At 41.6% G+C, this 17,835-nt stretch overlaps 1 protein-coding gene across 2 annotated transcripts in view; it reads left to right on the top strand.

Annotated features, from left to right (window-relative positions):
* Nucleotides 1–17,835, top strand: part of LOC124011352 (interleukin-1 receptor accessory protein-like 1-B) — a 444,356-nt gene that overhangs the window by 400,690 nt on the left and 25,831 nt on the right. Inside the window, exons 10-11 of one of the 2 annotated variants that reach the window (XM_046324641.1) lie at nt 10,899–11,069; nt 12,098–12,142. In XM_046324641.1, coding sequence (XP_046180597.1) covers nt 10,899–11,069; nt 12,098–12,142 — 216 coding nt within the window. The remainder of the gene's footprint in view (nt 1–10,898; nt 11,070–12,097; nt 12,143–17,835) is intronic. The other variant, XM_046324642.1, reaches the window with a different exon arrangement.

Below are 17,835 nucleotides of genomic sequence, written 5' to 3'. Positions count from 1 at the left end.
TATCCTCTATAGTGTAGTAATAGACTGGTCTGTATCCTCTATAGTGTAGTAATGGACTGGTCTGTATCCTTTATAGTGTAGTAATAGACTGGTCTGTGTGTTACTAATATCCTCTATAGTGTGGTAATGGACTGGTCTGTATCCTCTATAGTGTAGTAATAGACTGGTCTGTATCCTCTATAGCATGGGCGTCAAACTCTGGCCCGTGGGCCAAATTTGGCCCGCGGGGTAATTATATTTGGCCCGCGAGACAATACCAAATTACTACTAGAGCTGGCCCGCCGGTATTATACAGCGCATTCACCACTAATACTACGAATCCCATAATGCTCTGCTGTTTTCGCGCGCCAATCAGGACAGGACCCAGAAACGCTCTCTCCTCTGTGACAGTAGTCATAGCAACATAGACGCTACAACTGTCAGCGAGCTAACCCTTCCCAAAATTGGCGAAAAGAAAGGCAGAAAACAGGAGCTTTCTGGACAAGTGGGAGGCAGAATATCTGTTTACATATGTAAAAGACAAACCTGTCGGTCTTGTTTGTGGAGTCAACGTGGCTGTAAGTAAGGAGTACAACATTAGACGACACTATGAAACGAAACACCATGACAAATACAAGGACCTGGACATGACTCAAAGGAGCCAGAAAGTAGAGGAGATGAAAAGAAGTTTGGTTTCACAACAGAATATGTTTAAAAAAGCCACATCACAAAGCGAGGCTGCTGTAAAGGCTAGTTATATAGTGGCAACAGAGATCGCAAAATCAGCCCGGCCCTTTAATGAGGGAGAGTTCATGAAAAAGTGCATGATGAAGGTTTGTGACCTCGTATGCCCAGAGAAAAAACAAGCATTTTCAAACGTGAGCCTGAGCAGGAACACAGTAGCTGATCGCACATGTGATCTTGCCACCAATCTGTATGACCAGCTGATGGAAAAGGGAAAAGATCTTGTTGCGTTCTCCCTCGCTGTGGATGAGAGCTGCGACGCATCTGATACTGCTCAGCTGTCAGTCTTCATCCGTGGAGTGGACTCAAATCTGTGTGTTACGGAGGAGCTATTAGGATTCAAATCAATGCATGGCACAACCACAGGAAAGGAAATCTTTGAGGAGGTTTCCAAATGTGTAACTGAAATAAAGCTGCCGTGGGATAAACTCGTTGGATTAACGACAGATGGTGCGCCAGCGATGTGTGGTAAAAAGAGTGGACTGGTGGGCATGGTTCGGAAGAAGATGCGGGAAGAGAACTGTGCAGGTGAGCTAACTGTTTACCACTGCATCATACATCAGGAAGCACTGTGTGCCAAAGCCCTAAAGATGGAACATGTTATGACCACAGTAACACAGGTAGTTAACTTTATAAGAGCCAAAGGTCTAAATCACCGGCAGTTTAAATCTTTTCTGGAGGAGTGTGGTTCGGAATACACAGACGTGCCGTATCACACAGAGGTGAGATGGCTAAGCAGAGGAAAAGTACTGAACAGATGTTTCGAGCTGCGTGAGGAAATATGTCAATTCCTGGAAACCAAAGGGAAGCATACAGCAGAGCTCCGGGAGCAAAAGTTCCTGTGTGAGCTGGCCTTTCTCTGTGACATCTCGAGCCATCTCGATGCGCTGAACCTGCAGCTTCAGGGGCGGGGGCGCATCATCACAGACATGTACGCTGCAGTGCCTGTGGGAGAATCAGATGCTGCAAGGAAACCCTTGCCATTTTCCCTGCTGCCAATCCATAAAAGCGCAGATCTCTACCGCCGTGTTCCCATGCGCACAGTTTGCTGAAAAACTCAGTGTTCTCGCCGCTGAGTTTAGCCGGCGATTTGCCGACTTCGATGCCCAGAAATGCAAGTTTGAACTGCTTAGTAATCCCTTCGCAGTTGATGTGGAAAATGCACCAACCAACATCCAAATGGAGCTGATTGAACTCCAGTGCAACGACACGCTGAAGTCAAAGTATGATGCTGTGGGCGCCGCACAGTTTCCACGGTTCATCCCTGACACAATGCCTCAGCTCCGCACCCAAGCTGCTCAGATGCTCTCCATGTTCGGCAGCACTTATCTATGCGAGCAACTTTTCTCCTCGAAGAAGATGACCAAAACAACTCACAGGAGACGTCTGACTGATGAACATCTTCGCTCGATACTGAGGATTTCTTCAGCTCAGAGCTTGAGCCCAGACATTGATGAACTAGCATCCAAGAAGAGATGCCAGGTATCTGGCTTGGGCACATCAGATTAGACCAGTGTGCAATAATTAACGTTTTTTTATGCACTTTTTCTTGCTACAAGGCATGGGCTTGAATGGTTGATTGATTTATTATCATTTTATTTGTAAAATTATTAGCCAGTGGAAAAAGTTTATTTTGGTATTTAAATCAGAAGGCTGCAAATAGAAAAGAGGCATACAATTTTTATTTAAATTTTATTTATTTAATAAATGAATGCCATTGATGTGTTTTTTCATTTGAAATTCGATTTTGCATGTCTCCTGTAACGACGTTCGTCTGTTGTATGAAGAGAGTCAGACCGAAATGCAGCGTGTAGGTTACTCATGACTTTAATGAAAATAAACGCGGTACATGAAATAACTGTATATGAAAACAACAAACGAAACGTGAAACTAATTACAGCCTATCTGGTGACTACAACACTAAGACAGGAACAAACACCCACAAAATACAACGCGAAAGTCAGGCTGTCTAAATACGGTTCTCAATCAGAGACAACGACAAGCACCTGACTCTGATTGAGAATCGCCCCAGGCAGCCAAGCCTAACTAGACACACCCCTAATCATACACAATCCCAATTACTACAAACCCCAATACGAAACACAACATATAAACCCATGTCACACCCTGGCTTACCCAAACATATACCAAAAACACAAAATACAATGACCAAGGCGTGACATCTCCACTATTAAATTATATATTGTATGGTAATAAGCGATGCTTGTTCCATATTCAATGTTAAAGCAAAACTTGTTTGGGTCCATATTAAAAGGTTAATTTGTTCAATGTTGGCCGTGACTTTGTTCAGGTTTTACATTTTGGCCCACTGGGTATTTGAGTTTGACACCCCTGCTCTATAGTGTAGTAATAGACTGGTCTGTATCCTCTATAGTGTAGTAATAGACTGGTCTGTATCATCTATAGTGTAGTAATAGACTGGTCTGTATCATCTATAGTGTAGTATTGGACTGGTCTGTATCTATAGTGTAGTAATGGACTGGTCTGTATCATCTATAGTGTAGTAATAGACTGGTCTGTATGTATAGTGTAGTAATAGACTGGTCTGTATCTATAGTGTAGTAATGGACTGGTCTGTATCTATAGTGTAGTAATGGACTGGTCTGTATCATCTATATTGTAGTAATAGACTGGTCTGTGTGTATAGTGTAGTAATAGACTGGTCTGTATCATCTATAGTGTAGTAATAGACTGGTCTGTATCATCTATATTGTAGTGATAGACTGGTCTGTATCTATAGTGTAGTAATAGACTGGTCTGTATCATCTATATTGTAGTAATAGACTGGCCTGTATCATCTATATTGTAGTAATAGACTGGTCTGTATGTATAGTGTAGTAATAGACTGGTCTGTATCATCTATAGTGTAGTAATAGACTGGTCTGTATCCTCTATAGTGTAGTAATGGACTGGTCTGTATCTATAGTGTAGTAATGGACTGGTCTGTATCTATAGTGTAGTAATGGACTGGTCTGTATCCTCTATAGTGTAGTAATGGACTGGTCTGTATCTATAGTGTAGTAATGGACTGGTCTGTATCTATAGTGTAGTAATGGACTGGTCTGTATCTATAGTGTAGTAATGGACTGGTCTGTATCTATAGTGTAGTAATGGACTGGTCTGTATCCTCTATAGTGTAGTAATGGACTGGTCTGTATCCTCTATAGTGTAGTAATGGACTGGTCTGTATCCTCTATAGTGTAGTAATGGACTGGTCTGTATCTATAGTGTAGTAATGGACTGGTCTGTATCTATAGTGTAGTAATGGACTGGTCTGTATCCTCTATAGTGTAGTAATGGACTGGTCTGTATCTATAGTGCAGTAATGGACTGGTCTGTATCTATAGTGTAGTAATAGACTGGTCTGTATCTATAGTGTAGTACTGGACTGGTCTGTATCCTCTATAGTGTAGTAATGGACTGGTCTGTATCCTCTATAGTGTAGTAATAGACTGGTCTGTATCTATAGTGTAGTAATGGACTGGTCTGTATCTATAGTGCAGTAATGGACTGGTCTGTATCTATAGTGTAGTAATGGACTGGTCTGTATCTATAGTGTAGTCATGGACTGGTATGTATCCTCTATAGTGTAGTAATGGACTGGTCTGTATCCTCTATAGTGTAGTAATGGACTGGTCTGTATCTATAGTGTAGTAATGGACTGGTCTGTATCCTCTATAGTGTAGTAATGGACTGGTCTGTATCCTCTATAGTGTAGTAATGGACTGGTCTGTATCCTCTATAGTGTAGTAATAGACTGGTCTGTATCTATAGTGTAGTAATAGACTGGTCTGTATCTATAGTGTAGTAATGGACTGGTCTGTATCTATAGTGTAGTAATAGACTGGTCTGTATCTATAGTGTAGTAATGGACTGGTCTGTATCTATAGTGTAGTAATGGACTGGTCTGTATCTATAGTGTAGTAATAGACTGGTCTGTATCTATAGTGTAGTAATGGACTGGTCTGTATCTATAGTGTAGTAATGGACTGGTCTGTATCTATAGTGTAGTAATGGACTGGTCTGTATCCTCTATAGTGTAGTAATGGACTGGTCTGTATCTATAGTGTAGTAATGGACTGGTCTGTATCCTCTATAGTGTGGTAATGGACTGGTCTGTATCTATAGTGTAGTAATGGACTGGTCTGTATCTATAGTGTAGTAATGGACTGGTCTGTATCCTCTATAGTGTGGTAATGGACTGGTCTGTATCTATAGTGTAGTAATGGACTGGTCTGTATCCTCTATAGTGTAGTAATGGACTGGTCTGTATCTATAGTGTAGTAATGGACTGGTCTGTATCCTCTATAGTGTGGTAATGGACTGGTCTGTATCTATAGTGTAGTAATGGACTGGTCTGTATCTATAGTGTAGTAATGGACTGGTCTGTATCCTCTATAGTGTGGTAATGGACTGGTCTGTATCTATAGTGTAGTAATGGACTGGTCTGTATCTATAGTGTAGTAATGGACTGGTCTGTATCCTCTATAGTGTAGTAATGGACTGGTCTGTATCTATAGTGTAGTAATGGACTGGTCTGTATCCTCTATAGTGTAGTAATGGACTGGTCTGTATCCTCTATAGTGTAGTAATGGACTGGTCTGTATCCTCTATAGTGTAGTAATAGACTGGTCTGTATCTATAGTGTAGTAATAGACTGGTCTGTATCTATAGTGTAGTAATGGACTGGTCTGTATCTATAGTGTAGTAATAGACTGGTCTGTATCTATAGTGTAGTAATGGACTGGTCTGTATCTATAGTGTAGTAATGGACTGGTCTGTATCTATAGTGTAGTAATAGACTGGTCTGTATCTATAGTGTAGTAATGGACTGGTCTGTATCTATAGTGTAGTAATGGACTGGTCTGTATCTATAGTGTAGTAATGGACTGGTCTGTATCCTCTATAGTGTAGTAATGGACTGGTCTGTATCTATAGTGTAGTAATGGACTGGTCTGTATCCTCTATAGTGTGGTAATGGACTGGTCTGTATCTATAGTGTAGTAATGGACTGGTCTGTATCTATAGTGTAGTAATGGACTGGTCTGTATCCTCTATAGTGTGGTAATGGACTGGTCTGTATCTATAGTGTAGTAATGGACTGGTCTGTATCCTCTATAGTGTAGTAATGGACTGGTCTGTATCTATAGTGTAGTAATGGACTGGTCTGTATCCTCTATAGTGTGGTAATGGACTGGTCTGTATCTATAGTGTAGTAATGGACTGGTCTGTATCTATAGTGTAGTAATGGACTGGTCTGTATCCTCTATAGTGTGGTAATGGACTGGTCTGTATCTATAGTGTAGTAATGGACTGGTCTGTATCTATAGTGTAGTAATGGACTGGTCTGTATCCTCTATAGTGTGGTAATGGACTGGTCTGTATCTATAGTGTAGTAATGGACTGGTCTGTATGTTACTAATATCCTCTATAGTGTAGTAATAGACTGGTCTGTATGTTACTAATATCCTCTATATTGTAGTAATGGACTGGTCTGTATCCTCTATAGTGTAGTAATAGACTGGTCTGTGTGTTACAAATATCCTCTATAGTGTAGTAATAGACTGGTCTGTATCCTCTATAGTGTAGTAATAGACTGGTCTGTATGTTACTAATATCCTCTATAGTGTAGTAATAGACTGGTCTGTATCCTCTATAGTGTAGTAATAGACTGGTCTGTGTGTTACTAATATCCTCTATAGTGTAGTAATAGACTGGTCTGTATCCTCTATAGTGTAGTAATGGACTGGTCTGTATGTTATTAATATCCTCTATAGTGTAGTAATAGACTGGTCTGTATCTATAGTGTAGTAATAGACTGGTCTGTATCTATAGTGTAGTAATAGACTGGTCTGTATCTATAGTGTAGTAATGGACTGGTCTGTATCTATAGTGTAGTGATGGACTGGTCTGTATCCTCTATAGTGTAGTAATAGACTGGTCTGTATGTTACTAATATCCTCTATAGTGTAGTAATGGACTGGTCTGTATCTATAGCGTAGTAATGGACTGGTCTGTATCTATAGTGTAGTAATGGACTGGTCTGTATCTATAGTGTAGTGATGGACTGGTCTGTATCCTCTATAGTGTAGTAATGGACTGGTCTGTATCCTCTATAGTGTAGTAATAGACTGGTCTGTATCTATAGTGTAGTAATGGACTGGTCTGTATCTATAGTGTAGTAATGGACTGGTCTGTATCTATAGTGTAGTAATGGACTGGTCTGTATGTTACTAATATCCTCTATAGTGTAGTAATAGACTGGTCTGTATCCTCTATAGTGTAGTAATAGACTGGTCTGTATGTTACTAATATCCTCTATAGTGTAGTAATAGACTGGTCTGTATGTTACTAATATCCTCTATAGTGTAGTAATGGACTGGTCTGTATGTTACTAATATCCTCTATAGTGTAGTAATAGACTGGTCTGTATCCTCTATAGTGTAGTAATAGACTGGTCTGTATCCTCTATAGTGTAGTAATAGACTGGTCTGTATGTTACTAATATCCTCTATAGTGTAGTAATAGACTGGTCTGTATCCTCTATAGTGTAGTAATAGACTGGTCTGTGTGTTACTAATATCCTCTATAGTGTAGTAATGGACTGGTCTGTATCTATAGTGTAGTAATAGACTGGTCTGTGTGTTACTAATATCCTCTATAGTGTAGTAATAGACTGGTCTGTATCTATAGTGTAGTAATAGACTGGTCTGTATGTTACTAATATCCTCTATAGTGTAGTAATGGACTGGTCTGTATCTATAGTGTAGTAATGGACTGGTCTGTATCTATAGTGTAGTAATAGACTGGTCTGTATGTTACTAATATCCTCTATAGTGTAGTAATGGACTGGTCTGTATGTTACTAATATCCTCTATAGTGTAGTAATGGACTGGTCTGTATCTATAGTGTAGTAATGGACTGGTCTGTATCCTCTATAGTGTAGTAATGGACTGGTCTGTATCCTCTATAGTGTAGTAATGGACTGGTCTGTATCCTCTATAGTGTAGTAATGGACTGGTCTGTATCTATAGTGTATTAATGGACTGGTCTGTATCTATAGTGTAGTAATGGACTGGTCTGTATCCTCTATAGTGTAGTAATGGACTGGTCTGTATCTATAGTGCAGTAATGGACTGGTCTGTATCTATAGTGTAGTAATAGACTGGTCTGTATCTATAGTGTAGTAATGGACTGGTCTGTATCCTCTATAGTGTAGTAATGGACTGGTCTGTATCCTCTATAGTGTAGTAATAGACTGGTCTGTATCTATAGTGTAGTAATGGACTGGTCTGTATCTATAGTGCAGTAATGGACTGGTCTGTATCTATAGTGTAGTAATGGACTGGTCTGTATCTATAGTGTAGTCATGGACTGGTCTGTATCCTCTATAGTGTAGTAATGGACTGGTCTGTATCCTCTATAGTGTAGTAATGGACTGGTCTGTATCTATAGTGTAGTAATGGACTGGTCTGTATCCTCTATAGTGTAGTAATGGACTGGTCTGTATCCTCTATAGTGTAGTAATGGACTGGTCTGTATCCTCTATAGTGTAGTAATAGACTGGTCTGTATCTATAGTGTAGTAATAGACTGGTCTGTATCTATAGTGTAGTAATGGACTGGTCTGTATCTATAGTGTAGTAATAGACTGGTCTGTATCTATAGTGTAGTAATGGACTGGTCTGTATCTATAGTGTAGTAATGGACTGGTCTGTATCTATAGTGTAGTAATAGACTGGTCTGTATCTATAGTGTAGTAATGGACTGGTCTGTATCTATAGTGTAGTAATGGACTGGTCTGTATCTATAGTGTAGTAATGGACTGGTCTGTATCCTCTATAGTGTAGTAATGGACTGGTCTGTATCTATAGTGTAGTAATGGACTGGTCTGTATCCTCTATAGTGTGGTAATGGACTGGTCTGTATCTATAGTGTAGTAATGGACTGGTCTGTATCTATAGTGTAGTAATGGACTGGTCTGTATCCTCTATAGTGTGGTAATGGACTGGTCTGTATCTATAGTGTAGTAATGTACTGGTCTGTATCCTCTATAGTGTAGTAATGGACTGGTCTGTATCTATAGTGTAGTAATGGACTGGTCTGTATCCTCTATAGTGTGGTAATGGACTGGTCTGTATCTATAGTGTAGTAATGGACTGGTCTGTATCTATAGTGTAGTAATGGACTGGTCTGTATCCTCTATAGTGTGGTAATGGACTGGTCTGTATCTATAGTGTAGTAATGGACTGGTCTGTATCTATAGTGTAGTAATGGACTGGTCTGTATCCTCTATAGTGTGGTAATGGACTGGTCTGTATCTATAGTGTAGTAATGGACTGGTCTGTATGTTACTAATATCCTCTATAGTGTAGTAATAGACTGGTCTGTATGTTACTAATATCCTCTATATTGTAGTAATGGACTGGTCTGTATCCTCTATAGTGTAGTAATAGACTGGTCTGTCTGTTACTAATATCCTCTATAGTGTAGTAATAGACTGGTCTGTATCCTCTATAGTGTAGTAATAGACTGGTCTGTATGTTACTAATATCCTCTATAGTGTAGTAATAGACTGGTCTGTATCCTCTATAGTGTAGTAATAGACTGGTCTGTGTGTTACTAATATCCTCTATAGTGTAGTAATAGACTGGTCTGTATCCTCTATAGTGTAGTAATGGACTGGTCTGTATGTTACTAATATCCTCTATAGTGTAGTAATAGACTGGTCTGTATCTATAGTGTAGTAATAGACTGGTCTGTATCTATAGTGTAGTAATAGACTGGTCTGTATCTATAGTGTAGTAATGGACTGGTCTGTATCTATAGTGTAGTGATGGACTGGTCTGTATCCTCTATAGTGTAGTAATAGACTGGTCTGTATGTTACTAATATCCTCTATAGTGTAGTAATGGACTGGTCTGTATCTATAGCGTAGTAATGGACTGGTCTGTATCTATAGTGTAGTAATGGACTGGTCTGTATCTATAGTGTAGTGATGGACTGGTCTGTATCCTCTATAGTGTAGTAATGGACTGGTCTGTATCCTCTATAGTGTAGTAATAGACTGGTCTGTATCTATAGTGTAGTAATGGACTGGTCTGTATCTATAGTGTAGTAATGGACTGGTCTGTATCTATAGTGTAGTAATGGACTGGTCTGTATGTTACTAATATCCTCTATAGTGTAGTAATAGACTGGTCTGTATCCTCTATAGTGTAGTAATAGACTGGTCTGTATGTTACTAATATCCTCTATAGTGTAGTAATAGACTGGTCTGTATGTTACTAATATCCTCTATAGTGTAGTAATGGACTGGTCTGTATGTTACTAATATCCTCTATAGTGTAGTAATAGACTGGTCTGTATCCTCTATAGTGTAGTAATAGACTGGTCTGTATCCTCTATAGTGTAGTAATAGACTGGTCTGTATGTTACTAATATCCTCTATAGTGTAGTAATAGACTGGTCTGTATCCTCTATAGTGTAGTAATAGACTGGTCTGTGTGTTACTAATATCCTCTATAGTGTAGTAATGGACTGGTCTGTATCTATAGTGTAGTAATAGACTGGTCTGTGTGTTACTAATATCCTCTATAGTGTAGTAATAGACTGGTCTGTATCTATAGTGTAGTAATAGACTGGTCTGTATGTTACTAATATCCTCTATAGTGTAGTAATGGACTGGTCTGTATCTATAGTGTAGTAATGGACTGGTCTGTATCTATAGTGTAGTAATAGACTGGTCTGTATGTTACTAATATCCTCTATAGTGTAGTAATGGACTGGTCTGTATCTATAGTGTAGTAATGGACTGGTCTGTATCTATAGTGTAGTAATAGACTGGTCTGTATGTTACTAATATCCTCTATAGTGTAGTAATGGACTGGTCTGTATGTTACTAATATCCTCTATAGTGTAGTAATGGACTGGTCTGTATCTATAGTGTAGTAATGGACTGGTCTGTATCTATAGTGTAGTAATGGACTGGTCTGTATCTATAGTGTAGTAATGGACTGGTCTGTATGTTACTAATATCCTCTATAGTGTAGTAATGGACTGGTCTGTATGTTACTAATATCCTCTATAGTGTAGTAATGGACTGGTCTGTATCTATAGTGTAGTAATAGACTGGTCTGTGTGTTACTCCTGTAGATAATAAGGACTATGATGCCTATCTGTCATACACCAAAGTGGACCCGGACCAGTGGAGTCAGGAGACGCGTGAGGAGGAACGCTTCGCCCTGGAGATCCTACCCGACGTCCTGGAGAGGCATTATGGGTATAAACTGTTCATTCCAGACAGGGACTTGATCCCAACCGGAAGTAAGTTTTGTACCTTTTTGGTTTATTTCCTGTTTAATTGTGTTTCTAATGTTGTCATTGTGTTGTGTATATATCACGTGACACATTCTACCATCTCACTTTGCACTGTAAACATCTGACAAACGTTGATTTTGCAGTGAACTGTCACTTTAACCTGTTAATTACAACATAACAGCATGTGGCGTTCAGCCGCTGAGTTTGAGTTGTCTGTGGTATAGCTGAACATGTGTAATTAGTGGGTAATAATCATCTTTGTGATTATATTGCATTGATCCGGTCTTAATCAAATCTTCATGATCGCTGTCTCACAACCAATCAAAGGGGACTTCTGCATGTTGACTGCAGTTTACTGCTTGTAATTCAGATTCACACTTGGCACCTGTGATAGGGCCATGATACTGGAGGATAATGCCTCTCTGATACTGTTCCATTACTCTCAGTTGGAATCCCTTTCTTTGTTTTTACTCATTTGTGTCACATTCTTGTCTGTCACATTGTTCAGTTTGTGTCGATGTTACGATTACAGCCAGTTTGACTTAAATGTTTGTGTTGTCAGGGGGACTGTGTTAATAGGGGATACGTGGCACAAACCCAGGGCTAAAATACAGACCTTCTAAGGACTTTTGTTTTCCTCTAAGACCTCATTAGTCAATGGATTTGTCTCTAGGCAAATTAATTAACACATTTTTTTTGATGCAAATAAAGCTATTTATTTCATTGAAATATATGCTATGTTGAAAGTTTGAGTATAAAGTAATCAATTGAAATAGTAGTCTTCATAGCCAATGAATTGTTTGAAACTCATCTATTATAATGTAATACATAGTATGTAAACTGACAGGCTCCTTTTGTCCTGATGCCACAACTCCCATATTAAACTGAGATAAAGGTGTTTTGGTGAGTTGAGAGAAACTAGGCACAGTTTATCTAAGTAACTTATTTAAGTACCCTGACTTTAACTTCCTCTGATGCCTTTCTGCAAGTCTACCTGATCACACCTTTTGAATGTTTTCACTATTTATGTTTAGGTTTCACCAATGATCATTTCCAGGATGATTCAAGACTCCTTAGAGGTACTCTCATTCCCTCAGCCACTTACCCCTACTTGTGTCAGCAACTAACCACAACCAGCCACAACATGACACAACCAGCCACAACTAACCACAACCAGCCACTCCCAGCCACAACTAACCACAACCAGCCACAACCTGACACAACCAGCCACAACTAACCACAACCAGCCACTCCCAGCTACAACTAACCACAACCAGCCACAACCTGACACATCCAGCCACAACCAGCCACAACCAGCCACAACCAGCCACACCCAGCCACAACCAGCCTCACCCAGACACAACCAGCCTCACCCAGACACAACCAGCCACAACCAGCCTCACCCAGACACAACCAGCCACTCCCAGCCTCACCCAGACACAACCAGCCACACCCAGCCACAACCAGCCTCACCCAGACACAACCAGCCACAACCAGTCTCACCCAGACACAACCAGCCTCACCCAGACACAACCAGCCACTCCCAGCCACAACTAACCACAACCAGCCACAACCTGACACATCCAGCCACAACCAGCCACAACCAGCCACAACCAGCCACACCCAGCCACAACCAGCCTCACCCAGACACAACCAGCCACACCCAGCCACAACCAGCCTCACCCAGACACAACCAGCCTCACCCAGACACAACCAGCCTCACCCAGACACAACCAGCCACAACCTGACACATCCAGCCACAACCAGCCACAACCAGCCACAACCAGCCACACCCAGCCACAACCAGCCTCACCCAGACACAACCAGCCACAACCAGCCTCACCCAGACACAACCAGCCACACCCAGCCACAACCAGCCTCACCCAGACACAACCAGCCACACCCAGCCACAACCAGCCTCACCCAGACACAACCAGCCTCACCCAGACACAACCAGCCTCACCCAGACACAACCAGCCACACCCAGCCTCACCCAGACACAACCAGCCACACCCAGACACAACCAGCCACAACCTGACACATCCAGCCACAACCAGCCACAACCAGCCACAACCAGCCACACCCAGCCACAACCAGCCTCACCCAGACACAACCAGCCACACCCAGCCTCACCCAGACACAACCAGCCTCACCCAGACACAACCAGACACAACCAGCCACACCCAGACACAACCAGCCACAACCAGCCTCACCCAGACACAACCAGCCACAACCAGCCACACCCAGACACACCCAGACACAACCAGCCTCACCCAGCCACAACCAGCCTCACCCAGACACACCCAGCCACAACCAGCCACACCCAGACACAACCAGTCACAACCAGCCTCACCCAGACACATCCAGCCACAACCAGCCTCACCCAGACACATCCAGCCACAACCAGCCACACCCAGACACAACCAGTCACAACCAGCCACACCCAGACACAACAAGAGAGAAGCAGAGGATCAGAGACAGAGAAGCAGAGAGAGAGAGAATCAGAGAGAGAGAGAATCAGAGGGAGAGCGAGGCAGAGAATCAGAGAGAGAGAGAGAGACAGAGGGAGAGAGAGGCAGAGAATCAGAGAGAGAGAGAGAGAGACATAGAAGCAGAGAGAAAGAGACAGAGAAGCAGAGAGAGAGAGAGACAGAGGGAGAGAGAGGCAGAGAATCAGAGAGAGAGAGAGAGAGAGAGAGAGAGACATAGAAGCAGAGAGAAAGAGACAGAGAAGCAGAGAGAGAGAGAGACAGAGGGAGAGAGAGGCAGAGAATCAGAGAGAGAGAGAGAGAGAAGCAGAGAGAGAGAGACATAGAAGCAGAGAGAAAGAGACAGAGAAGCAGAGAGAGAGAGACAGAGAAGCAGAGAGAGAGAGATAGTAGAGGGTGGAAAGGGGTCTTGTGTTTGCCAGCAAAGTCCAATTACAGAGAACATCCAGACTGACTTATCATAGTGAGGTGATGAGAGAGCTTTGTTCTCCATGCTCCTGCTAATCAGCTTGCTCTCTTGCTCTCCTCTATCCCCAGGGGCTCAGCTGAACATAAGGCATAAAAGAGAAAAGCCCTTTTGAGTTTTAACCTCCCCAAGGGTTGGAGGGAGTCAAGAAGGAGAGAGATGGAGGGCGAGGGAGATGTAGATGGGTGCATAAGGAGATGGAGTGAGTGAGGGAGAAAGAGAGATGGAGTGAGTGAGAGGGAGGGAGTGAGGGAGAAAGGGAGAGGGAGTGAGGGAGAGAGAGTGAGGGAGAAAGAGAGATGGAGAGAGGAAGAGATAGAAAGAGGGAGATTGAGAGAGAGAGCAAGAGAGAGTAAGAGATGGCCAGCTCTGCTGGCTCAGAGAGCAGCACCTCTCACAGTAGGGGCTCTTTGATTAGAAAGGGAAGCTTAGTTAATACTGTCAACCTGTAGTGGAAAAGTCTTTGTTTCTGACAGGACCCCAGCAGCCTCGCTAACAGCAGACTTTAGCAGCCTCTACTCTTCTGGCATGTAGGGGACACGCACAATGGCTACATTTGGCTCAATGACTGTTACAAATGAGGAACACTGTTTAGAAAGGGCAGCTTGTATAGTGTGTCTCCCTACACACACACACACATGAACACATAGTAGCTACACACACACACGCACACACACATGCACACACACACACACACACACACACACACACACACACACACACACACACACACACACACACACACACACACACACACACACACACACACACACACACACACACACACACACACACACACACACACACACACAGTACAATTTCTCTCATATTGTTATCACTGAGTTATTGTGACTCAGTAGGTCTCTAATAGCCATTATATCAGCAGTTTAGAACACAACGTTTAACAAGGCTATGGGTCTGATAGGTTGACTTATTGTCTGATAGGTTGACTTATTGTCTGATGTCAGTGTGTTTAACAAGGCTTTGGGTCTGATAGGTCAACATATTGTCTGATGTCAGTGTGTTTAACAAGGCTATGGGTCTGATAGGTCAACATATTGTCTGATGTCAGTGTGTTTAACAAGGCTATGGGTCTGATAGGTCAACATATTGTCTGATGTCAGTGTGTTTAACAAGGCTATGGGTCTGATAGGTCAACATATTGTCTGATGTCAGTGTGTTTAACAAGGCTATGGGTCTGATAGGTCAACATATTGTCTGATGTCAGTGTGTTTAACAAGGCTATGGGGTCTGATAGTCAACATATTGTCTGATGTTAGTGTGTTTAACAAGGCTATGGGTCTGATAGGTCAACATATTGTCTGATGTCAGTGTGTTTAACAAGGCTATGGGGTCTGATAGGTCAATAGGTCAACATATTGTCTGATATTGTCTGATGTCAGTGTGTTTAACAAGGCTATGGGTCTGATAGGTCAACATATTGTCTGATGTCAGTGTGTTTAACAAGGCTATGGGGTCTGATAGGTCAACATATTGTCTGATGTCAGTGTGTTTAACAAGGCTATGGGTCTGATAGGTCAACATATTGTCTGATGTCAGTGTGTTTAACAAGGCTATGGGTCTGATAGGTCAACATATTGTCTGATGTCAGTGTGTTTAACAAGGCTATGGGGTCTGATAGGTTGTCTGATGTTAGTGTGTTTAACAAGGCTATGGGTCTGATAGGTCAACATATTGTCTGATGTCAGTGTGTTTAACAAGGCTATGGGTCTGATAGGTCAACATATTGTCTGATGTCAGTGTGTTTAACAAGGCTATGGGTCTGATAGGTCAACATATTGTCTGATGTCAGTGTGTTTAACAAGGCTATGGGGTCTGATAGGTTGTCTGATGTTAGTGTGTTTAACAAGGCTATGGGTCTTATAGGTCAACATATTGTCTGATGTCAGTGTGTTTAACAAGGCTATGGGTCTGATAGGTCAACATATTGTCTGATGTCAGTGTGTTTAACAAGGCTATGGGTCTGATAGGTCAACATATTGTCTGATGTCAGTGTGTTTAACAAGGCTATGGGTCTGATAGGTCAACATATTGTCTGATGTCAGTGTGTTTAACAAGGCTATGGGTCTGATAGGTCAACATATTGTCTGATGTCAGTGTGTTTAACAAATGGGTCTGATAGGTCAACATATTGTCTGATATGGGTCAACATATTGTCTGATGTCAGTGTGTTTAACAAGGCTATGGGTCTGATAGGTCAACATATTGTCTGATGTCAGTGTGTTTAACAAGGCTATAGGGGTCTGATAGGTCAACATATTGTCTGATGTCAGTGTGTTTAACAAGGCTATGGGGTCTGATAGGTCAACATATTGTCTGATGTCAGTGTGTTTAACAAGGCTATGTCTGATGATCAACATATTGTCTGATGTGTGTTTAACAAGGCTATGGGTCTGATAGGTCAACATATTGTCTGATGTCAGTGTGTTTAACAAGGCTATGGGTCTGATAGGTCAACATATTGTCTGATGTCAGTGTGTTTAACAAGGCTATGGGGTCTGATAGGTCAACATATTGTCTGATGTCAGTGTGTTTAACAAGGCTATGGGGTCTGATAGGTTGTCTGATGTTAGTGTGTTTAACAAGGCTATGGGTCTGATAGGTCAACATATTGTCTGATGTCAGTGTGTTTAACAAGGCTATGGGTCTGATAGGTCAACATATTGTCTGATGTCAGTGTGTTTAACAAGGCTATGGGTCTGATAGGTCAACATATTGTCTGATGTCAGTGTGTTTAACAAGGCTATGGGTCTGATAGGTCAACATATTGTCTGATGTCAGTGTGTTTAACAAGGCTATGGGTCTGATAGGTCAACATATTGTCTGATGTCAGTGTGTTTAACAAGGCTATGGGTCTGATAGGTCAACATATTGTCTGATGTCAGTGTGTTTAACAAGGCTATGGGTCTGATAGGTCAACATATTGTCTGATGTCAGTGTGTTTAACAAGGCTATGGGTCTGATAGGTCAAGGTTGTCTGATGTCAGTGTGTTTAACAAGGCTATGGGTCTGATAGGTCAACATATTGTCTGATGTCAGTGTGTTTAACAAGGCTATGGGTCTGATAGGTCAACATATTGTCTGATGTCAGTGTGTTTAACAAGGCTATGGGTCTGATAGGTCAACATATTGTCTGATGTCAGTGTGTTTAACAAGGCTATGGGTCTGATAGGTCAACATATTGTCTGATGTCAGTGTGTTTAACAAGGCTATGGGTCTGATAGGTCAACATATTGTCTGATGTCAGTGTGTTTAACAAGGCTATGGGTCTGATAGGTCAACATATTGTCTGATGTCAGTGTGTTTAACAAGGCTATGGGGTCTGATAGGTCAACATATTGTCTGATGTCAGTGTGTTTAACAAGGCTATGGGGTCTGATAGGTTTCAAGGCTATGGGTCTGATATTGTCTGATGTCAGTGTGTTTAACAAGGCTATGGGTCTGATAGGTCAACATATTGTCTGATGTCAGTGTGTTTAACAATGTCAGTGTGTTTAACAAAGCTATGGGTCTGATAGGTCAACATATTGTCTGATGTCAGTGTGTTTCAAGGCTATGGGTCTGATATTGTCTGATGTCAGTGTGTTTAACAAGGCTATGGGTCTGATAGGTCAACATATTGTCTGATGTCAGTGTGTTTAACAAGGCTATGGGCTATGTCAACATATTGTCTGATAGGTTTCAACATATTGTCTGATGTCAGTGTGTTTAACAAGGCTATGGGTCTGATAGGTCAACATATTGTCTGATGTCAGTGTGTTTAACAAGGCTATGGGTCTGATAGGTCAACATATTG

This window comes from Oncorhynchus gorbuscha, linkage group LG23 (genome assembly GCF_021184085.1).
Source record: "Oncorhynchus gorbuscha isolate QuinsamMale2020 ecotype Even-year linkage group LG23, OgorEven_v1.0, whole genome shotgun sequence".
Taxonomy (NCBI): Eukaryota; Metazoa; Chordata; class Actinopteri; order Salmoniformes; family Salmonidae; genus Oncorhynchus; species Oncorhynchus gorbuscha.
This window is presented reverse-complemented; position numbering and strand designations above follow the sequence as displayed.